The following is a 24,802-nucleotide window of genomic DNA, read 5'->3' on the forward strand; positions in this document are numbered from 1 at the left end:
AGAGAGAAGATACAAATACCTTAAGAAGATAAGAAGGCAAATGAGATGTGTGTTTAAATCCTAAACATTAGGCCTCCTTTTATAGGGAAAAATTCCCAAACCCAAATTGTCACCCACCGATGTGGGACTTTTGACAATCAACAGAACGCCATGAAAATAAATTAAGAAAGCAAGGAAAAGAAAACAGAGAAAACAAGAAGATAAAATTTGATTTTTCATTTAAGATAGCTATGAAAAAGAAATACACGAAAATAAATAAGACAAGGCTCCTAACCGATGGGACACGTGGCAACTAATCATATGGCCACTTGTAGGGACCGAAAGTGAAATAATTATAGGACTCAATTAAAATACAAAAGGTGGATTAAACTATAATAACAAAAAATTTACTTATTTTCTACCATTTTGTTACATTTCCCTATAATAACCAGTACTGAATGGGTATATCCACTTTGCATTTGGTTCGTATATATGCTCATAGAGTTTCTCTTGTCATTTTTTGTTGACATGCTGATAGGTTTGTAGATTGAATCACCAATCGATCTATCTATCTGTATATAGATATATGATCAAGTATACCTATTTGTGAAATAAAAAATAAATTTTATTTTCCCCCATCCAACTCCATTGTAGGAATAAAGTGTGAAAGAGGGAGTAGTAATAAATCATATAGAAACAATAAATTCACGATAAAGTAAAGTCCCTCAATTTCCAATGTATTATTACTAAAACTCAATAATACGCATGTTGGTCGTGCAAACTAAGTCTCACATTAGTAGCTGAAAAAATTAGGAGCTCACATATAAGGTATAAGGATTACTTAATGGTGTGAGGTCTTTTGGGAGCCTTTTAAGGTGGATTGTATATATTTTGTAAACAAAATTTGTTTATGCCGGGTAATTAGCTAAATATGGACATTAAGGGTAATAAAGTTTCAAATTGTGTATAGAAATGAAAAAATCACATTTCTTAATGGTGTGAGGCCTTTTGAGAAAAACCGGGTTTTTTAGCCCAACAACTCCAATGACTAAGCTGATCTGGTATTATCGAGGGTGTTCATCAGTGCTAATTGCTTTGATGCAACATAGTTGAATAATCTTTTGCCAAACACTAGACCGCACAAAGGCAACCTGGGCAGGTGATATACAGTACTGTCTTCTTGTAGACCAGTTTAAATGCCTAAGAAAAGCTTGTAAATAAAAAAGAAGTTGTAAATTAATTTTGTAGGTTTACATTGCTTTATAACTAATTGCTTACACTATTTTTAGCTTGAACTTGTTCGCAAACTAGTTGTTGGATATTTCACACTTAGCTTGGAGACTCACCTATATTTTGAATAGTTATAGAATTACTAGATGAAGATTCTAAGCCTATGTTGCTGAACCTTTGAGTTTGAGGTCTTCAAGTAGAAATCTATTTTTGAGATCGTAATTAAGCAAATATTTTTTACAACAGACTTTTTGTGCACTTGGTTTCATTGAATTTTTTTAGTAGCAATTCCTTGATAGGCTAGTATGAGTATGTAACTATCATGTAGTTATTTTCTTCACTATTCATGAACTTCATATATTTGATAGTTATTTTATTTTATTATTTCCGGATATTACATTATGATTTTCTGAAAATTGGCATGTGGCATGTGGCATGTGGCATGTGAAGGACTTCTTTTATGATCAATAGTTGGTGAATGTTTCTATAAGTTTCTTATTATCTAGTTTATAGTAATTTTGTAACACAATTTGTTAGACGCAAAATGAAACTTGTTATTATAGTTTACCATTTTTGTTATGTTGTAGATACCTTAAAATTATGGATTAGTAGTTTTTTTTTGTTTGTTGCGGATTTAATAAAGAGTATTAATTATTTGCAGGCGAATATTATTGTTATTGTTGGCACTACAAAAAAGTTGCAATCGAAAATTTTTTATCTATCATGATATTAAAAAATTTTAGTGACGAGACAACTAATATAAACAGAGAAACAACAGTCAAGACTCAATAGAATTGAGCAAACAATGATTTTTTTCATAAGTAAATGTAATTTTATTTGATTAAACAATAACCAAGACGGTACTGCATCAGTACACAACTTAGAGTTATTTTTCGTAGTTTTTGACATCTAAATTTTTAATTAAAATTGGATAAATTCCTGGAGTTCCCTTCATGGCAAAAACACAAGGGGACAAAGCCAAAATAATTGGCACATGTGAACGGGTTTGTGACCCAGTTGAATATGAACATCTAATTGAAGGTCATATGTGTGGCAAAAAGGATGTTGTCTTCGTTTTATGTATATTGATGGATGTTACATGTATATTATTTTATGTCATGTATATATATATTTTGTGTATGTTGTTTGACCAAAAAGTGTTAAGCTTTTTGCTAAACTAATTAATGAGGAAATAGAGGGTGAATCCTAGTTAAACATAATAAATTCTAGATCCAAGATTGAAGGGGTCAGTGGGATGAGACTGTGTTCAAGAGCAATAAATACCAAGCATATGTTCAATGATTATCAATGAATATCGTAATAGAAGCATGCAATAAATGTAGATAATGGAAATAAATGTAATAAGGAGGAATTTATCACCCAAATATTAGATAACTTGGGTGATTCTTCTTCTTGACGGCAGCGTGAAATAATGAAAGGTATTGATGGATAAGAAATCTTTGGATCTTGTAAACAAAGAGTGAACAACGTATGTTTGAACAATGTAGTCAGTGAACAAAACAAACTTTTGTATATTCTTTATAGTCAACCTTTTACAATATGCTCTTATCAAAAAGTGAAGATCCCCCTTTTGTTTTTTATCTCTTCCTATTTACAAGGATATCTCTAAGAAACCCTAAAAAGTACAACACAAAGAATATCTAATGAAATATTCCTTATTATTGCTAAACCTATCCTACCGTTGCTTCTTTGCTCAATTTACTTGACCTCGGCAATAATCATTCTTAAGACGACTCCTCGCTGTTGTGCCGTGGTCGACTCTGTCCACGACCCTATTTATTTGCAGTTATCAAGCCATCCAAATTTAGACCAATACATATGTCATGTGCATTAGTGTTATATACATGACATACATGCAATATACATATAATATACAAGTGATCAATATCGTATGTTATTATTTAACATAAACTTTGACTTATAATTTAAATCAATTAAATATATAAAAGTAAGGCCACAAGCAATCGATTTATATCAATTTTACAAGTACAAGATAGACGATTTCAGTGGTGATAGTAAGAAAGAATAACAAAATCAATTGCAGAAGAAGTAAACAAAGAAAAATTCAATTGAATAGCTTCTTGTAGATCTTGAATTGCCCAATGACAAATCTGACAATTTGCTTATATAATAGCAGTGAGAAACAGAAAGAATTAAATGAGATACAAATTAAATGAGGGAAGTAGTAATTTAAATAATATTGACTATCGTAATTGTCCCCTTATATCTCGCATATCTAGGGGTGTACAAAAGAAACCGACAAACCGTACTAACCCGATAATTCAAGTCAACTCGAGAAAAATATGCGATTATGGTTTGATTTGATTTGGTTTGGTGTTGGGGAAAAAAACCCAACCATAATTGGTTTGGTTTGGTTTTAACTAAAGAAAGTCAAACCGAAACCAAACCAACCCGACATTACATATATAGAAATTTTAGATATATTTAATATATAAATATACTTATTGTGATGTAATTTATAAATATTTTTTAAAAAAAATTCATAATTTTATCTTTTAATATATTATTTCAAGGTTGGATTTAGAACTTTTGAATATTCCAATAAGTTTTATAGCTATTAACATTAGTAAATTAAATAATGTTAACAAAAGCCCAAACCAAAATTAAATCAATACTAGTGCTAACAAAGATATTCAATTCAATACTACAAACGAGAATGTATTGAATATCTATTTTTTGTTTTGCAATAATTTAGATAAAAATGGCTAACCTATTTTTATTTTTTCTTTAGCGCTTAGTCATGTAATTAATACTACCTTATTAGTCTATTTATTTTAGCATGACTTAGTACTTTAGATTATGTTTATTTTTATTATGACTTTTTAATTAGCAATATTTATATTACATAATTTTATTGTCTTTATTGTTGAATATTTTAGGATAATGCCATGACACATCTCATATTTTGTATTGTTTTCTTGGAAAATACTTTATATAGTGTATTTTACCAGAATTAAAGAAATAATTTGAGCACAATTTATATGTTTTGTTCTACGAAGATTTTACCGGAGAAAAATCCGAAAAAACCCGAAAAAAATCGAGAGTGAAAAATCCGAGTTTTATTGGTTTGGTTTGGTCTTTAGATTTAATATCCCGACACAATTGATTTTGTTTGGTAATTGTAAAATCCGAATAAATCGGACCTATGTATAGCATATCTACCAGCCTTACTAAATCCTCGAATATGTAAAGAATTTTTAACAGCTCTGTAGTTAATGTCAAATTCAGTTTCTTTCGAACTTGTCGATCTTTTTGCTTTATCCGTACATGTGAGACTAGTTCGGAGAATCTTCCCCTATGACTTTCTAGATCTCGATGCAATTGATCTTGTATACATTCTTTAAATGACCTTCCAATTTATCTCTTATCTTCGTAAAGGCGGACTGTGCACTGCCTGCCACGTGTTGCTAGTTAACTCGTCCACATGGCAACTCCGACTTTTACCAAAACAGCCATTTGTGTACCTTTTATATATTCTACTATATATGTATGTCATTGGTATCAAATGTTATATACATGACATACATAGGATATACAAGTGACATATATATATATATATATGACTTCCAAGTGTCATACACGTGAAACTCGGGGTGCGCATCGGTCGGTTCGGTTCGGTTGTGAATATTATCGGTTTTGCATATCGGTTATTGATTTACAAATATGATAAACCGATAACCGAACCGATAAGATATCGCTTATCGGTTATCAGTTAATCGGTTATTGACCATTATCGGTTCGGTTATCGGTTTACCCGATAAGATAACTCAATCTAGAGTTAAGAGAAAAAAAAAGAATTCACCAGAGTAAAGCAAAAAAGAGAAGAATTCACATATAGTATACTACCCATTTCTGCGTTCTGGCCACAACTAATATTTGAAGCATTCTTCATTTTGACAAATTCAAGACCTGTGCAATCTCAAAAATTAATACTACATCTCCACAAGTATTTCATCTCCAATTCGCTGGAAATAAAAGTTAACAGGAACATAAATAATAATTTTTTGGTTTCCTGCCAAACCATAATCAAGAGATCAATGTCTTTCTTCAGAGTCTAATTGTAGCAAGAGCAGCAAGAGTATTAGTAATTCAATAGTTGTGCAAACACAACTAAAATAGTACTAATTCTTATTGGGTTATCGGTTTACCCGTTAAGAAATTGGACAAACCGAGGCCCGAACCGATAACTCAATAGTGAAAAAATATTAAACCGTTACCGAACCGTTAACCCAATAACCCGATATCGATACCCCCAATAAGCTTTTTTCGATTCGGGCTATCGGTTATACTCGATATATGCCCAGCCTTACGTGAAACACAAAGTTGTAGTGACATTTTTCAGCTCCGAATTTTGATTCTAAACCAGTCCAGATAACCTTCAATCTTCTTCAAAATTTTTAAATAGTCTCGTATGTTTCCGACGAATTTCAAGCTCACCCACTCAAAAATAACCATTAAATTTTTTTAATTCGAACTTAAGTTTCAAATTAGTTTTTAATGGTGGTCCTCCAAAGAAGAAATGAACAAAAAAAATAATTAGGCGAAGGAGTTTCTGCGTAATGAAAAGAGAACAGAAAGAAGTTGAGGAAGCCATAGGAGTTGCGCTTAAAAATTATGAGAGACAAGATAAGAAAAAAGAAAAGATATTTAAAATCCTTATAGTATGGGTTTTATTGGATGTGTATATATTATGGAAAGATTTTGTTATTATATTCTGAAGTAGTGTGTATGTTATTAAAAAAAATTAATTTTATTTCGCATATCTGAAAATTTGGCACAAGTATTCTTCGCAGGGCAGAGGCACAAGCCGCCTTACATATTCGGCCGAACCCAATAGCTTTTGTTCAAACAGTATATTTGAATTTTGAAATTGAAATTTTGCTAAAAGAGATGCAAAATGCAATCCCTAAACTTATTTCATCATCCAATTAGAGAGATGAAAGGAACAGGAACCAAAGTCAAGTGTATCCCAGCTTAAAAAATTTATAATAGAAATTCTCAGTACATAAAAAGAGGAAGGGAGGAGTAGTACTAAAGGAATAACGTCATTGCAGATAAAGGAAATTGAAATGACTTCCATCATCATAGTCAAGTGTGTCAACAACAGTAATCACAAACCAAGAATTTCAATAATAAATTAACAGAAAGCTCTTTCACAAACCAAGAATTTCAATGGAAACATGCAAGTCCAAATAACTGAAATTCATTGCACATCAAAGTCTCTATTTACAGGTCAACCAGAATACATAAAACAGCCGCCGGGGATGATATCAACAAGTTGATGCAATAGCCTCCAGAAGAGCAACTACAAATTCCATTTGTGTTTCCTGGTTCACTCTGTTAAAGGTAGGAACATGGACAAAGATAGACTTGTGACCTTTTTTCTCTGCAAACCGGAGAGAATGGTAATATACATAATTGCACACAAAACGGCCTGCATCGTCAGACATTGTTACTTCAAAGCCTTTCTTCTTTAAGAATTCCAGGATTCCCTCGGCAGAGCAAGATGTCTTCAACCACCCAAAATAATAGATTAGGACACAAGGAAAACGGACAGAATACAGGCGAAGAACTTATTATCAATGGGAACTGATAAAAAATCTCTTTACTGAAACAAGTGAAAATATGCAATGTCAATAATACTCATCACAAATGTCACTTTTTTAAAACCAAGAATATGCAAATTTTGGAGTAGTTCTTCTAGACATAACATTTTGATAGAGACTGAAGGCTAGCCAAATTATTATATCTTAACTTTTTCTACTTTGTGCATTTTGTCGACATTTGATGCATTAAATCTCCTTCCTCATTTAGCCCTATATTTTTTTTGATTTGCACCGGGTGTCCGAGTCTCTTCGAGCCCCGACTATTCCCGGGGGTGCACAGGCCCTCGGCAAGGAGTTTCCCGCAAGTGCACCACGGTTAATTCAGGTTTTTACCCAGTCCGATGGCCCTCAGAAATTGTTTGCACCCAGTGGGTTTCGAACTTGAGACCTTGAAAGGGAGCAAACCCCAAGGCTCAAGTCAATTGTCAGCCCTATATTTATAAGTATCTTGTTTAAAGTAATCTTTTTAGAAAAATTCTTCTCTTCTCTCAACCTTAAAAATCAAATTTTCACAAACAAAATTCAAGATGACCTCCTCATCTATCTCATCTACATGTCACTTCAATTCCAAGGGCACTTTTGGCTATTCTTTACTTTTTCAGCTACTTTTCTTTTTGGTTTTAAATTTTCTTTTGCCTTCGAACATTCTTATGGAAGTTTTGCTGAACTCTACTCAATGCATTCAATTACTGCAGGTCTATTTTTTGAAACTCATATAATATTACGTCCTCATAATATTGATTGTAGTATTGGTTGCTCATTTTTCTTTACAAATTAGATCCGAGATTTGCATGAAATAGAGGTCTTTTCTCCTTTTTTATTTTTCACTTATCCTAGCAAAAAAATAAATGCATATGCTTATTTCAAAGAGAACTTTTTTTCAGTTTATCGAGCAACATGCATATAAACATGCCAAGAAAAAAATTACTTTCGTCTTTAGTTGAATGATGTATTTTGCTAGCACAAATGAAAGAAATATAAGATACTTCTTCATCTAATATACATAAGCAGATTTAGTAAATATCATATGAGGAATAGAAAAGACCTTTCTTGCTTGATTTATTCCTCCATCCTCTGGAACAATAGGCAATCGCTGTGGAAAATAAATAAGCATCTTAGCATCACGAAACATCAAGCTAGCTCATCTCAGCCTACTTCATTTTAGTCATGAAATAAAGACACCCTACCTGAGGTTGCCAACCAAGCTCATCTGCACAACGAAATGTGGCTTCATTCACTGCCAGACTCTCAATTGCAAACTTCGTTGATCCACTGTTTACTCCAAGGTGAAGCTGAGCAGATAAAACAAGACTTTTATATCAAGAATGCTTCTTATTTTTCTCCAAGCATTCCAAGTGTGTGTGTGAGAGAGAGAGAGAGAAGGTGGGGACGGGGGTTAGGAGCAGGCATAGTAAAACGCAAGGCCATCAGAAAATAGCACATCAATAATGTATGCATGATAAACTCTCCCTACCAGACTCAAAGTTCTCATGCAGGGCTGAAGTTATGCTGTTTTCATCACTTGCACATTTTCTCTCTATGATCCTTGATTTCAAACCCTTCTAATCTTCTCTATATCATAGCTATACGGTTAAGTATTTCCGAAAAGAAATCCAATCAAAAGTCCTCACAAACACTGCCGCAAAGAGTGTCCCTCGTGGACTTTTTCCATGCTTCAAAGGGGCTTTCCTATTGTTTGCACATTGAAGACCGGATATGTACCACCAATTTCTATGGATTTAAGTTGGCATGCTAGAATGCCAAATAATGGTTATGTATCCTGATATCCCACTAAAAATTGGTAGCTAATTGTTGAGAAAACCGATTAGCTAGAAAGTTAGGCAGCAACAGGGCTTATGTTTTGGCCTTCTTTTCCCTTCAGTCATGCACTCTCAATCCAAAGACTCAATTGCTAGTCTCTTGGTCACAAATTAGCATCTATTCGTATGTTTTTACTATTATGTCTGAGATGGTAATGGAACTAACAAATAAGCGTCATACTATCAAAATAAGTTAGTCTGTGAAATTTGGTCTTCCACAAGGATAGAGAGTTTATCTTTCAGTTATCCAATTTTAAACCTCCAAAGTCTATGGCCACAAGTTCAGACATAGTTGCACGGTCTGATGCATGCATACTTGTAGTCAAATTCATCTACAAGTGTCAATAAAAGAAAATGGAAAACTAACTAGCAATAGTTGCTCCATGGTGTACCTGCTACCTCCCACCAGCAACAGGTACCAGGTAACTCTATCCACCAAGGCTTGGACATATAGGAAGAAATCACCTAGTGCTTTTGTCTCCGCTGGAATTTGAACCTAAGACCTCATGGTTTTCAACCCACTTCATTGATCACTAGGCCACACACATGGGTGCAGAACCAACTCTTATATTGAACTCAATAATATAAGAGTTGGTACTATTGAACTCAATAATGGAACCAACTCTTATATTATGGAGTTCAATAAACCTTTCCTCCCTGTACTCTGTCCCCAAGGTCAAACCATCATCGATCCATATCATTTTATATTCGTCGTATGTGGAGTTTGATATTAGACTAGCTGCAAAATGCTCTAGGCTGAAACTAGGGCAGGAAATAGATACCTTCTAATTCCACCAGACTTGAATAAGCCCTCAATCTAACACTGTACGAGTATCGATCATTAGATCACCCAATTCATTTACCCAAGAAAATGTCTACAATTCGGAGGTAGTAAATAAAATTGAAAGCATCAGCAAAAAAGAGAACCACACATCCAATTATTCATGCTTCATAAATGTGCATAGTTTGTGTATATTCCTGCAATTTGCTGCATAAAAAAATTTAAAGAGGGAAAATTAATCGACACAAATTAGTCCAAGGAAAAGGTTGTCTTGGAAGAACTAACCCATATGACTTGTCCATTATTTGAACTGTTTTCTGAAGAGGACTCTGACTCTATGACCTTCAACAATGTCGGAAGTCCACCCTCTCCAGCAGTTTCAAGAACAGTACAGCTACCCAAGGTCACACCAGCAGGTAATCCTCTCTTTTTAACAAAATCTTTCAAGCTATTAACTGTTGTCTCTGTAGGATTCTGAGCAACACCGTGAAATTTCTTGAACCCCGTCACATGAATTGTCACAGATTTTGGCCCCTCTGATCCCATTTCCTCGTTCAACACGAACACGATTCCTAATACTTGATAGCTTCCACAATTAATTACCTGTTCACAACAGCCTCTTAATCTTGATCAAACATTCAAAGCTCTTAAAAGCAACAGTTTGACATTTCAGCATAACATGACAAGTACATTTGTTAAATTAGCCCTCCTAACTTCATACACAAATGCAATTCCTTAAAGCAATTAATAAACAGTTGAGCCATTTAAATTACTTCCTGAATTTTGACAAACAATCAAAATGGGCAAAACAACATCTCTATATTTCAATTCAGCACAAAAAGTAAAAGTTAAAAGAACATTCTCAGTGCTTACAAAACAATTGACAAGGGAAAAACAAAAACCACGATAGCTACATGATTAAACATATATTCACCTTGTTATTCATTAATCCCCCTTGATTTACCAGGGCAGTCCCCGACCACATTTTGCATACCGAGACTAACTCATCTTCTGATCTGACCAAACAGCCTAACCCCATTGGAAATTAAATCCTAAACCTGGCATACAAATCTGAAGCATGCCTATCTACACAAGGTGATTCCTGTATATAATCACAATGCAATGAAAAACAGGGTGTATATACTATTCTAAAGGGAAAGTCAACCTATTTACAAAATACCCATCAAACCTCACTTTGGAACCAGATTAAGTAAAAGACACATGAAAACAAAAGGAAATCCTCTTTACATATATAAGAGGTCATAACTTTAACAAAGAATCAGCTGCATAATTACCCAAAATTTCCAAAAATAAAGGCACACAACATAAAAATTTAAAAAGTGACAGCTACCCAAATTTACCAGTTTGAGTAAAATCAAGAACACAGAGCTACTAAAGGCCAAAGGCAACTGCTTAACAAAACACCCATCAGATGATAATCCTGAACAACTTGATAAAACCAGATTAACAAGTGAATATATTTGGGGGGGGGGGGGGGGGGAACAAGATCATAACTTTACACAAGGAATCAGCTGACAATTACACCAAAAGGTCCTGAATTTCCAAAGGAAATGATGTTGCATTCCTATATACAAATAAAAACAACTTATATTACACAAAGAAAGAATTACGGTGAAAAATCAAGACCATAGAATGGAAAAATAAAGACTACCCATATATATACCAATTTGAGTGAAATTAAAAAAGCAAAAGATCACAACCTTAAACAACGAATCAGATGCATAATTGAACCAAAAAGTCCAGAATTATCCATAAATAATCATATATACAAATAAAAACAACAATTCAATAGTATTACCCAAATAAACAGTTGTCTAGAAAAATCAAGAGCCCATATTGGAAACATAAAGACTACCGATATACTATACCAATAAATCAATAATATTGAGAGATTTCATGATATGGGTTTTACCTAAATTGGGTGGAGGCTTATTCCAGCTCTTTCTTTTCTCGGGATTGTCAAATACAAGAAAACAGAGAGAACAAAGTTGGTGTTAGCTGTATAGTATTTGATTGCCGGTACAAAATAAGCTGATCCAGTGTTTTATTTACATATTAATATACGGCGACTTTAGCTACTCATTTGTTTTGTCTGCTACCCTCTTCTCGTAAGGAGTGTGGAGTAGGGACCCGCTGTTGGATTGCTCAACGGTGATTGATTGGACTCATATACCATCACTACACTCTTTATTTGTGCCAAGCTTCTTTTTTCACTTTCTTTTTCACTAGTCTCAAGTCTCACTATACGCTTGTTGCACGTGTTCTCTACGAGTATACTCCCTCCACTCCACAATTGATCACTTTATCTTTAACACATTCCTTAAGAAAATAGAAACTCCTAAAAAAATGTGATCACTAAATTAATCTTAATTAATTATTATTAAAATATATAAATACAGGCAAAATTTTAAAAAAGTAAAATAATCATTTATTATGGACTGAAGGGAGTAATATTTTACAAAATTAGATAAGTATTTTAAAATTTGTTCTTGAGTCATAAATTGTTAGTGTAGATATGTCTCGGGCCCAATCTAATAAAGGAAAGCAGCAGACATTAAAAGAGGTTGCACATTTACTTGTATTCATTGTATTTTAGTCTGTAACTATTTTTTCATATTTTTAATTCAATTAGTACATGTATATACGGGCCCACATGGACAACTAATAAGATAGATTGGTCAAAACAGAATTAACCGACTCATTATCTCATCTTCGTCTCTCTTCTTCTCTCTTTCATCTAAGGTTTCTTTCTCTTTAAATCCGCCATAACTCACACAATTTCAAGCTAACATGGTATTAGAGCGGGAATCTTGACCCCTCTTGTTGTAAGCTTTACTCTAATGGTATTTTTTCTCAAAAACTCTGTCAATTTCGGTACTTATTTGATACTCATAGCGAACCTAGCGATCTTCAATTTTCGTCGATGAAAATTGGGGATTTCTTCATTTCTGGCTTCGGACAACTTATTCCAGTAGGAAGTTTCGATTGCTCAAGGATTTTCGGCGATTTTTGTGACTTCAATCATTTTCTAGGGTTTGCATGTCTCAAGATCTTACTTCTTCGGGTTTTAGAAGAAGGCTGGTAACATCTTTCTAGTCTATATTCTTCGAGATTGTCTAGATTTTGGCTTGCATGCAATTGATATTTTGTCAACATATATTTTACTTGAAAATTTAGTATGGTCGTACTCGTTTATATCTAGTTTTTTGTTGTTATTGTGCTCCACATTATGGGTAGCCTCATGGATAACGCTGAACCTTCTTCTACCTCTAACGGGTTTACTTCGTTTACCCTAGACCCTTCTCACCCTTTCTATATCCATCCATCTGACAATCCTGGCAGTCAATTAGTATTTGTGTCATTCAATGGATGTGGTTTTGTTCTTTGGCGTAGTAGTATGCTCACTCTCTCTCTCTGCAAAAAATAAACTTAGTATGTTAGATGGGAGAGTTTCACAACCCTCTCCTAAATCATCATATTTTCCATATTGGGAACGGTGTAATGATATGGTGAAGGCCTGGATAACGAATTCTGTATCTAGGGAAATAGCCACTAGTGTTATGTGCTTTAAGACTGCCAAGGAAGTTTGGAAGGACATCAATGTGGGATTTGGTCAGTCGAATGGCTCTAAGTATATCCAAATCTAGAAGGCAATCAGCTCAACCACTTAGGGTTCATCTGATATAGCTCCTACTTCACTAAGATGGAGAGTTTATGGGATGAATTAAACTCCTCCTATGTAGGGCTTGTTTGTTCTTGTGGGGCCATACCTAAATTCATTGAGGATCAATAATTATTTCAGTTTCTCAATGGTCTAAATGATTCCTATTCCACAGTCAAGAGTATTATTATGTTGATGAACCCTTTTTTACCCATTAGTAAAGCCTACTCACTCTTGTAACAAAATGAAAGCCAAAGGGAAGCCCAATCTGCTGCACCAAATTTCTCTAGTAGTGATACAACCTCCTTCCTTGTCTCTCCTACATCCTCCAGCACTAATAGGAACTTTACTCAGAAAGTCAATTTTGAGACTAGGAAGGGTACTACATCTCTTACATGCAAATACTGCAAGAAACATAGTCACAGTGTGGATAAGTGCTACAGACTCCATGGATTTCCACCAGATTCCAAATTCACCAGAAATAAGAACTATGCCTCCTGTGCCCAGGCTGAGAATTTATCAATTGTTCCTGCAAACTCTTTTCCACAAAATTCTAACTCCTCAACACATGGGTTTATCAAGGAACAATACCAACATCTCTTGACCTTGTTTCAACAATGTGACGACTCGGCCCGTCGTCTCATGGGTTATCGCTCCATTTTTTTCCCATTCTCAGCTTCTTTATGCTTTATTATCCGTATCTTATGTGATCGAGTTGGTTTGGAGTGGTTTTGATAAGAAATGAGACACTTAGTCTCTTTTAAGAAGGCTTAAGTTGGAAAAGTCAACCCGATGTTGACTTATGAGTTAGAGGGATCGGATGTGAATTTCGATGATTCGGTTAGCTTCGGGGGATGATTTGTGACTTAGGAGTGTGATTGGAAGTAATTTTGGAGGTCCGGTGTAGAATTAGGCTTGAATTGGCGAAGTTAGTATTTTGGCGAATTCCGGTTGATAGGTGAGATTTTGATCTGAGAGTCAGAATGGAATTCCGAGAGTTGATGTAGCTTCGTTAGGTGATTTGGGATATGTTTGCAAATTTTCAGGTCATTCGGACGTGGTTTGGTCGGGTTTTTGATCGAAAGTGTATTTCGGAAGTTTTTAGAAAATTAGGCTTGAATTCGATGAGTTTTGGGTAATTTGATGTTGTTTGAGGTATTTTGATGATTGGAAGAGGTTTGAATAATGTTATGAATTATGTTGGCATGTTTGGTCGGGGTCCCATGAGGCTCGAATAAGTTTTGGAAGAGTTTTTGGAAGATTTTTGTCGTTTGAGCATAAGCATGTAATGATCCAAAGGTCCATTTTTAGTTCTAGAGATCGAAATTTTATTTAGAGATTTCTAGAATTTAAATAATGAATTATAGGAGTGATCTGGAAAGTTTGGTCTAATTTCATCAAGTCGCGATTGAGTTTTTGACACGAAACATGAGTTAATTGTTTAACGAGCGAAATGGATATCGCACTGAGCAAACGAGCTCCGAATTGAGTTTCGATTGAAGTACTATGTTCGTATCATTATTTGTGACTAATAGGAATAAGAATCATCGAATTCCGAGTTCGTATGATGGAGTTAGAGTTATTTTAGTAAAAAGAAAAGTGCTGCAATTTCTTTGGCTGCTGCTGTATTTTTTTTGCAGCATGAACAGTAACCACGCGTGAACAGTAACCGCGCGGGTGAATAGTTATCACGCGCATGAATAGTGACCATGCGCGTAAACAGTAACCGCACGGTGAACAGTACTTCCGAAAAATTCTTGGCAGTGAGTTTAATAAACATTTCACCCGCGATCCAAGTCCCATTTCCTCCATTTTTGAGCAACCTTGAGAGCTTTTGGACGGGGATTGAAGGGGGTTTCTACAGAAAATGATTGGAGGTAAGTCCTATGAACTAAAAACACATTTTTATTGTGAAATTGATCTTGGAATCCATGGAAATTTAGCGAAAGAGGAAGAACTAGGGCTTGAGTTTTAATATTTCAAATTTGGATTTAAGAGGTCATTTGGACTCCGATTTTGGTAAATTTAATATATATAGACTCGTGGCGAGATAAGGAATCCGGTGATGTCAATTTTCTAATTTTTCGAGACGTGGGCCCGGGGCTCGAGTTTTGCCAAATTCGTGAATTTTGATATTTTTCGAGTGCTTTCGATTGGGTATTGTCTCTTTAGCATTATGTGACATATTCGTTGCGATTTTGGGTAGATTTGACGCACGTGGAGGCCAATTCAAGGGGCAAAGGCGTCGCGAATTAAAGAAATAGCCGGTTTGAGGTGAGTAATTGATGTAAATGATGTCCTGAGGGTTTGAAACCCCGGAATTTTACATCGTAACGCTTTATTGAGGTGACTTGCACGCCGGATAACGGGCGTGGGGTAGAGCACCATTGGGGATTGTGACTTGGTCCGTCCTGAGAGATGTTTTTACCGTGTTTTCTATTTAAACTAAATTGAGAATCATCCTTACTTGGATTTAATTATTACATTTGGGCTTCTTGCCAATTATTTGAATCCTTCAGGGATTGACATCACTGTTTTCGCATATATGCATATCATTTGATCTCAGTCCAAGGTTTTAAATACTATTTTGCAAACTCAGCCATCTTTCTAAGATTTGAAAACTTAAATGATATTTCTAAATGATATTTCGGGCTGAGAACTACTGTTTTACACATTTCTGGACTGAGCATGGATCGGGTTGCGCGCCGCAACAGTGTTATATTGATATTGAGGCTGAGATCCTGGTTGATTACATTGATATTGAGGCCGAGAGCCTGGGTGATTATACTGATATTGATATGAGGCTGATGGCCTAGATTGGATGCCGCGAGATGGCTTTATATTGCGCTTGGGCTGTAGGAGCCCCTCCGGAGTCTGTACACACCCCCAGTGAGCGTCGTCGACGATAAATAAAATGGATGGCTCGGGCTGCACGCCGCAGTGGGTACTAGAGAGTACCATCATATGCATTGCATTGCACTCATGCATAGAGTGTACCATCATATGCATTGCATTGCACTCATGCATTTGTTTTTATTTGTTATACCTGTCTCAGTAATTAGTACTCTGATTTAATTGACTTGTTGCTTCACTAATTGTTGTTCTAAACTGCCAGTCATAGTTTACTTTGTATTTTTCCACGATTTCTTATTCTCAGCCTTTATTTATGCTTATTACTCACTAGGTCGGAGTACTCACATTACTCCCTGCACCTTGCGTGCAGATCCAGGTACACCACAGGTTGAGTGAGGATTTGTTAGCTGAGCAGCAGTATCCGGGAGTATTGAGGTAGCTGCATGGCGTTCACAGCCTTGATCTCTCCCCTCTATCTCTATCTTTTATTCCGCATTTTTCCTAGACAGACTTGTAATAGGTGAATATTCTGTATTATAGGCTCATATTCGTGACACCGGATTCTATTGGGTTATGGTGTGGTATTTTAATTGAACTTTCGCAGATTTTATTATTAATTATACACTTGAATATAATGACTTAGTAAATTCTTTGTGATATTTATCTATAATCTGAATAAAAATTTGGGTTAATGTTGTTGAATGGTCGGGCTTGCCTAGCAGTGTGTTGGGCGTCATCATGACCGGGGTTGGGGTCGTGACAAACAAGCTCAAATGTCTGTTGCTCCTACTTCTGATGTTATAAATGTGAACAACTCTGCTTTTGCTCACTTTGTAGGTTTGTTTAGCAAATATGTTGTAGTTTCTGTGGATTCTCATACATGTGCATCATCACAATTAGGTGTAAATCCTTGGATCCTAGATACAGGTGCCACTAATTACATGACTCCATAAACATATTCTATTCAATGTGCAACCTTTAATTAAACCTTATATGGTAACTATACCTAATGGATATAAATCTAAAGTTATATCAACTGGATCATTGCATCTTAAACATGATATAATTACTGAATGTCCTTCTTGTACCATTTTTTTAATTTTAATTTGATATCTGTCCACCAACTCATATCTCAACTGGAGTGTTCAGCACTGTTTACCAAATCATTATGTTTTTTACAGGGCCCTTCTCTGAAGAGGCCATTAGAAATTAGTAGAGTTGCAAGCAGGCTCTACTACCTCTATCCAGATGCAAACCTTTTTCATGTTTCATCTACTTCTGTGTCTCATTGTTCTCCTTGTAATACTTTTAACTATTTCTAAGTATGATGCTAGTATTCCTGCTTGTAATCAATATTCCATACTTGTTTCATTGCCAGTATCTTCTGATAAGTACAGTCAACTTACTCATCATATTATCGATGTTTCAACTTGTAATCAATCATCTTCTATAAATAAAATGGACTTATTTTGACATCAAAGACTAGGGCATATGCCTTTTAATAGAATGAGATCTATATCATATTTGTTCGATAAGGTATCATCTAAATAGTATTTTATTTATCCTATATATCCAATGGCCAGACAACAAAGATTACCTTTCTCTGACAGTGTTATATATTCTTCTGCCCCTTTTTAGCTAACTTACATTGATATTTGGGGTCCATACAATACTATAGCATATAATGGCTTTAGATACTTTCTAACATTAGTTGATGATCATACAAGAGTCACTTGGATTCATCTTCTGTCTTGTAAGAGTAACGCCCTCTTTATTCTTAAAGCTTTTGTCAACATGGCTAGGGTACATTTTCAGTCATCCGTTCAAGCTTTTAGATCTGATAATGCCTTTGAACTTGGTAGTAGTTCTGAGGTTATTATGTTCTTCTCTAGCCAAGGGATCTTACATCAAACTACAATCCCTCACATCCCTCAACTGAATGGAGTTGTAGAGAAAGAATACAAGCATTTGTTGAAGGCCTCAAGGGAACTTATGTTCCAATCTAATCTTCCCCTCAAATATTGGGGAGGTTGTGTATTAACTGCCACTTACCTCAGAAACAGAATGCCCTTAGCTGTACTTCAGAATGTTTCTCCTTATGAGAAACTTCATCACACAACTCCAACTTATGACCATCTGAAGTCTTTTGTTTTCTTATGTTTTGCCACTTCCCCCAAAATTGGTAGAGATAAGTTCCAATCGATGTCTACCACTTCTATATTTATGGGGTACCCTTGTGGTAAAAAGGGCTACAAACTCCTCAACCTTGATAATCATGCCATATTTTCCTCAAGGGATATAGTGTTTCATGAGCATATTTTTCCTTACAAATATAATTTCCTTTTATGTTTCCTTCTTCCTCAGAATTTATTGATTTTGTCACTCCACCATCATCCTCTACTTTTGTTCCTACTACTAATTCTCCTAGTACTTCTCTTCCTAACATTTCTCCTCCTCCTAGTGTTCCTCATCCTAACACCTTTTCTCCTCATAACATCTTGCCCTCTGATTCTACTACCTCTAATTCAACTTCTTCATCTGCTCCTACCAATCCCTCTCCTCCTCCTTTGAGTAAATCTACTAGAATTGTACAACAACCCACTTATCTTAAGGATTACCTTTGCTCTTCTGCTTAATTTTTCGATTCTCTTCCAACTTCTTCCAAGGTTTCTTTTAGTGATATACATGTGCATAAGTCTTAGTTCTACTAGCCGGCAGCTTTACATCCTGCATGGCAAGAGGAAATGTTAAAGGAATTTCAGGCATTTGAGACAAATCAAACATGCAATATTGTACCTCTATCACCTCACAAGAAGGCTATGCTTTGTAAGTTGGTGTATAAATCAAACAAAGAGCTGATGGATCCATTGAGATATATAAATTAAGGTTGGTGATTAGAGGGAACACACAAAAGGAGGGCATTGACTTTATTGAGACTTTCTCTCCTGTTGTTAAGCTCACAACCATCAAGTGTTTCCTCACCCTTGTTGTTAAGTGGGGATGGAATGTTTTCCAACTTGATATGAACAATGTTTTCCTTCATGGTAATATCCGTGAGGGAGTTTATATTAAGGTTCCTCCTGGTGTGTGTGCCTCTCCTGACTCTGGTCCTTTGGTCTGCAGACTCAAGAAGTCTTTTTATGGCCTTAGGCAGGCCTCCAAATAATGGTTTTCAAAGCGGTCTGAGGCTCTGCATTCCAGAGGCTACATTGCTAGTATGAATGACTACTCCCTCTTTAATTACTAAGACTTCTTCAGGCCCTGAAATAGCATTGGCTGTTTATTTTGATGATATCTTACTAGCTGGTAATGATATTGTGGATATGGAGTCCTTAAAGTCCTTTTTAGATGCACAGTTTAAAATTAAGGATTTGGAGACAATCACTACTTTCGGGTTTCGAGATCTCCTACATTCTCAAGGATATATCATATGCCAACACAAGTTTCACCACTGTTCTTCTCTCTGAATTTAACTGCCAACATTTCTCCCATGTGATGACTCATTTGGATCCTTCTGTCAAACTTGTGTTAGATATGAGTGCTCGTGTTTCTTACCCCAGTCTGTATAGAAGGTTAATTGGGAAGCTCAATTTTATCCAATACATCAGGCCTGATATATTATTATCAGTGCAACATCTGAGTCAATTTCTTCAAAAGCCACAAGTGCCTCACATGGTAGTTGTTATACATGTGCTCAGATATTTGTTGCCCTGCCTAGGGTATCCTCCTCTCCAATTCTTCTTATTTCTCTTTACAAGCTTATTCAGATTCTGATTGAGCAACCTGATCCATTTCTCACAAGTCAGTGACTAGTTATTACATTACTCTTGGTGGCAACCTTGTCTCTTGGAAGAGCAAGAAATAGACCATTATATCTCTGTCTTCAGCTGAGGTTGAGTAAAGGGCTCTTCGCAAGGTCACAGCTGAAGTCACTTGGTTAACTAGGCTCCTGGGTGATCTTGGTTTGTCTATCTCTAGCCCTGTTCCCATTTTTTGTGACAGCTAGTTAGCTCTCCACATTACTAAAAATTCAGTCTTCCATGAACGCATGAAGCACATTGAAATTGATTGTCATTATGTGCACACTTGTCTGGATTCTGGGTTGATTTCTTTATAGTTTATCTCCAGTGCTCAACCGTTTGTTGATAGTATGATTAAGGCTATTTCTGGTCCTCTACATCATGGGATTCTCTGAAAGCTTGGTGTGTTTTCACACTCCAACTTGAGGGGTAGGGAGCGGGGGGTAGGGGAGGGGAGGGTATTAACCCAGATGTGTCCCGAGCCCAATTTGATAAAGAAAAGCAGCATGCCCATTAAGAGAGGCTGTCTATTTACTTGTATTCTTTGTATTTTAGTCTGTAACTATTTTTTCATATTTTCAATTCAATTAGTACATGTATATACAGGCCCATATAGACAACTAATAAGATAGATTGGTCAATATAGAATTGACCTACTCATTCTCTCATCTTCGTCTCTCTCTTCTTCTCCCTTTCATCTAGGGTTTCTTTCTCTTTAAATCCGTCGTTGCTCGTACAATTTCAAGCTAACATAAATTAAAGGTTAAGAAAAATATTATAAGTTCTTGAAAGTGATGATTGTTGATCTCGATTAAGTTAACTTAATAAAAGGAGAAACATTATGCTATTGAAGTCCTTAATCATCTTACGATATTCAACATAAAATTTAAATAAAATTTATCATTTCCAATACTTTAATTTGATTTACTATGGTCATTCTTTAATTTCAACAAGACCATATAACTTTCAAATCTAGAAGTTTTTGAAATTTTTTAAAGCTATATATTCTTATGTTCATTATAAAAGACATAAACAGGGATGTCACCTAATTAACAAAACACGTTAATAGTACCCCAGAAGAAATAAAATATGAAATTCATGTTAAAATGAGAATTACAATTGATTCTTTCAATCAATACTCGTGGATCTTGTAGTGTTTTTCTTGTGTGTCTATGATCAATTCTCGTTATAATTGGAGGTTTTTAATAATAAGTTTGATTTGATTAAAAAATTAATTATTTATATATTTTTTTAAATTCATGAGAAATTGTCACTGAAATAGTGTTCTTGTATATTTTTCTAATTTTTTGTCAATGTTTTTGTTTGGGTATATTTATAAGTGTGCTCATAAATGGCCAAAATTGTTAAAACCAAAAATGGCATTCATAGTTTCGTTGTAGTAATGTATGTGCACGCAAGTATAAAACATACTTCTAAAATTTGATCTTACCCTCGTTCATTTTTCTCTCCAAAAAAATAAATTTAAGGAACATTACGAAATATTACAAATATATTTAGATTAAAATTAAAATTCAATAAATTAATTAAATTTTTCAGTTAATTTGATAACTTAAATACAATAAATTAATTAAGAAAAGGATTTTCAAACAGATCTTAGTTTTTTCTTCTTTGTATTTTCTATTTTTCCTTATTTGATGTGACATTTCTGAATTCTAAATTAAGCATTTTTACACGATTATTTGGTCTAATCCTTTTTTTCTTAAACCTTTTTTTCTAAAGTTGAGTTTATTAAGTAGAAGCTAATTTGTCGTCATGCTGTCAGCCTTTTGTTTATCGCGAAAATGGTAATAACAATTGAATTTGATTTAGTGGTTCTAAAAATACGTGATCTATTTTTATGCTAGTTGTTAGGCAGTTGATGCTATGTGAAAGACTTAGAAACGAGATACAAGTTTAAAAACGAGATGTTAACCAAACCGAATCGCTACCAATCGGGGCCTCGAGCTTGCTTGTTCGAGGGCCTCGGGGTCGAGTCCGAAGCTCGGCTGGGAACTATCGAAGGTGGTCAATGGAGCAACAGATGTTTACAAAATGACAAGGATCCCCTTTATATAAGAGGTGGAATCCCAACATAGTACAAGTGCATTTATTACAAAGATATGGAGATGAGACACCTAGTTAATGCCACGATACGGGCTCAGACTAGCCTGACAGATTTTGTCGGCTCTAGCTTCACGCCTTGGGAACTCCTCAATTTCTTTTCGTGACCATTGATCTCATACTGCCCTAAGGTCGAGCGTCGATGGCCCTTGAGGGATGAACCCGGCCGTGATTTCGAGCCTTCGAGCCGTTATACCGATGGAAAATTGGACCCTCCAATTTTACCGTATACAGATAGTCCCCACATTTCTTAGAGTAGAATGACAAGAAAGGACCTTGATAACCATCTTTCCGAGTTTCCCGTGATGACGTCATACTAATGGCATCGGCTTTTGTGGCAACTGAGGCATCCCGTTGACTTGTCTTTTCAGCGTCTTTCAATGCACAGTCGATCCTCGTCCTTCTAAGTGATAATATCGTCGCTGATTCAGTTCCCAAAATGCATTAATTACGTCTGCCGATACGTCTTTCAAAGACATTGATGGCGTCGTCGATTGCGTTTTTCAAAAGAGTATTGATTGTGCCCACCAGTTACTCTGCCCTTTCTCTATAAATGGGGGCTTTCTAGAACCAATTCCTTATTCAAGTGTTCTTCAATCAGCCCTTCTCCCATTTCTTCTCTCCATCCTCATCCATTGTCGTTTCCCATGCCTGAGGCCTGTGGCCTTAAAGTTTACTAGTAGCGTTCTCATTAGTTATGCAGTGGCCTTCTCTCTAGGCCCCTCCATATCGAGCCAGATTACACCAACTTGTTGTTGTTGTTTTTGTTATTGTTATTGTTGTCGCCGTTAGCTCGAGACAAAGAGATAGGGAGGCTGATTCTTCCGACTTGGGAAGGTATTTGGACTATACACCACTGCTCACCTTCCTACCCCGTCCTGGTGTGGCCCTTCACCCCATTTGCTTTTTGTGGGGTGAAGTGGTGCCTCTGGCCGATAGCTTGCACGGCATGCTGTCCTAAGAAGTGGACTCAAAGTAGCCGTGCAAGCGAGGCCGACACCCGCCAAGTCTTCTACCGGGCCGTGATCTTCATGGCCGGGTGAAAGCCATTGCTTTTTGGCGGGCTATGGCATTTTTTCATCCCTTTTTGCCCCTTCACTTTCCTCTTCTTCATCTTTTCCCTTTACTCTTCTTCATCTTTTCCCTTGGAGATTCCTTTTTGGAGGACCGAGATGAGACCCCCGAGGAGGTGGCGGTCGAAGATGTTGCCACCGAGGATGTATACCCGAGGGGATGGCGCTCGAAGATATTGCCACCGAGGATGAACCCTCGAGAATAGATTAGACTCTAGGCTTTTCTTGCATATGTACCTTTTTTGCTTCTTTGTTTCTGTGTAAGGACCCCTCGTGGGCTTTTGTAACCAAGTATTTATGAATATAAAGATGTTTCTTTAATTCTATCTTTAGATGTATGCTATATTTCCCTTTATCTGTGCTTGTGTAGAATCCGAGTGCATAACCCCATCGGTTGGTGCAAATATCGGGCCCGGGTTGGACTGATAAACTCAGGTCGTTGGGACCCTGACTTCGAGTTGAATGAGAGTAGGGCTTCGAACCCCCAAATCGAGGCTTAGCCTTTAGACCCTGCGATAATCTTTGAGGGGGAGTTCGCTCGGAAGCTCGAGAATAGAGATTGCCTTTAGGCTTTTGAGCACAGTCCTCGAGTTGGGGTTTGCTCAAACTCGGGCCATCTGGAAACTTGTCTTGAACCCAGTGTAGACACCTTAAGGCGTTGTAGATAGATCCCGGATGAGGGACTGTCTGGGTTTAAATGGTACCCCGAGGCCAAGCCCATATGAGTGGAGTTTTAAGTGCTGATTTTTTCCTTGAGAGGAGCCTTCGAAACCGGGTACCATCTTGAGTCTTGTAATGACACCGATGGCCCTTTGGAGAGATCCCCGAGATCGAATACCATCTCGGGACTAGCGATGATTCCAAAGGCTTCCTGGAGCCTTTCTTCTTTTTGGTGGAGGTCCTCGAGATCGGGTACCATCTCGGGACTAGCAATGATGCCAAAGGCTTTCTGGAGCTTAACTTCTTTTCGATGAAAGTCCTCGAGATCGGGTACCATATCGGGACTTATAGTGATATTAATGGCTTCTTAGAGCCTTTCTTCGTTTTGGTGGAGGTCCTCGAGATCGGGTACCATCTCGGGACTGTCGATGATGCCAAAGGCTTCCTGGAGCCTAACCTTTTTTTGATGGAGGTCCTCGAGATCGGGTGCCATCTCAGGACTTGTAGTGATATTAGTGGCCTCTTAGAGCCTTTCTTCTTTTTCCTGCGTTAGGTCTTTCACTATTTCAGCATTATCTCCCTTGTCTAAATTCCTGCTCCAATTCTCTAATTTAGCTGTAGCCATGACTGCTACATCAGGACCCATTTAGCAGGGAGGAGAGAGTTCTGCCTCCGATTCTCGCCTTGCTGGCTCGGGGCATTTCGCTTCGAGAGGGGACTTTTCGTTAGAAAGGTTCTCCGATGCTCAGGATCAACGAGAGCATACCTTGGAATTTACTTCTTCGATAGGAGAGGGACATCTTGAGTCGGTGAGGAAAGACTGTGGATGGGGGAAAAGGTAGTACTACAGGCACCTTCCTCGGATGAGAGTATTATGGACCGTGCCGAGGGGTTTCTGAATGTGTTCACGTATCCTTTCACGTCGGGCCCTCTTGATAGGGTTGTGCTTGACTTCTGTCAAAAGTATCAGGTTACCTTGGCCCAGATCCATACGTCATTTTGGCGGATAGTCTTGATGGTGAGGTTCTTTGCGGAGAGGACAGGGCTTGAATTTACTCTTAGCCATCTTAGCAGGCTATACCAACCTTTTCATCATCGAGGTCTGCTAACCTTACGATGCCGGCCGACTACGCCTTTCGTTGTAGATGATGAAGA

The 24,802-nt window shown here is 36.5% G+C and overlaps 1 protein-coding gene across 5 annotated transcripts; it reads right to left on the minus strand.

Moving 5' to 3' along the window:
- Positions 1–6,306: 6,306 nt before the first annotated feature.
- On the minus strand, positions 6,307–11,623 carry LOC104248931 (uncharacterized). 5 transcript variants are annotated; one of them, XM_070160113.1, is made up of 8 exons: positions 11,392–11,612; positions 10,974–11,043; positions 10,820–10,867; positions 10,393–10,560; positions 9,744–10,061; positions 8,045–8,149; positions 7,903–7,950; positions 6,307–6,761 (listed from the first exon to the last, which is right to left on the minus strand). In XM_070160113.1, the coding sequence occupies exons 4-8, from the start codon at positions 10,495–10,497 to the stop codon at positions 6,522–6,524; spliced, it is 816 nt and encodes a 271-aa protein (XP_070016214.1). In that variant the 5' UTR covers positions 10,498–10,560; positions 10,820–10,867; positions 10,974–11,043; positions 11,392–11,612; the 3' UTR covers positions 6,307–6,521. The 5 variants fall into 5 exon arrangements, with proteins under 5 accessions (XP_070016214.1, XP_009803588.1, XP_070016215.1 ...); XM_009805286.2 differs by lacking the exons at positions 10,820–10,867; positions 10,974–11,043; XM_070160114.1 differs by lacking the exons at positions 10,820–10,867; positions 10,974–11,043; positions 11,392–11,612 and adding an exon at positions 11,278–11,338.
- Between the last annotated feature and the right edge of the window lie 13,179 nt (positions 11,624–24,802).

Source organism: Nicotiana sylvestris, chromosome 10 (genome assembly GCF_000393655.2).
Source record: "Nicotiana sylvestris chromosome 10, ASM39365v2, whole genome shotgun sequence".
Lineage (NCBI taxonomy): Eukaryota > Viridiplantae > Streptophyta > Magnoliopsida > Solanales > Solanaceae > Nicotiana > Nicotiana sylvestris.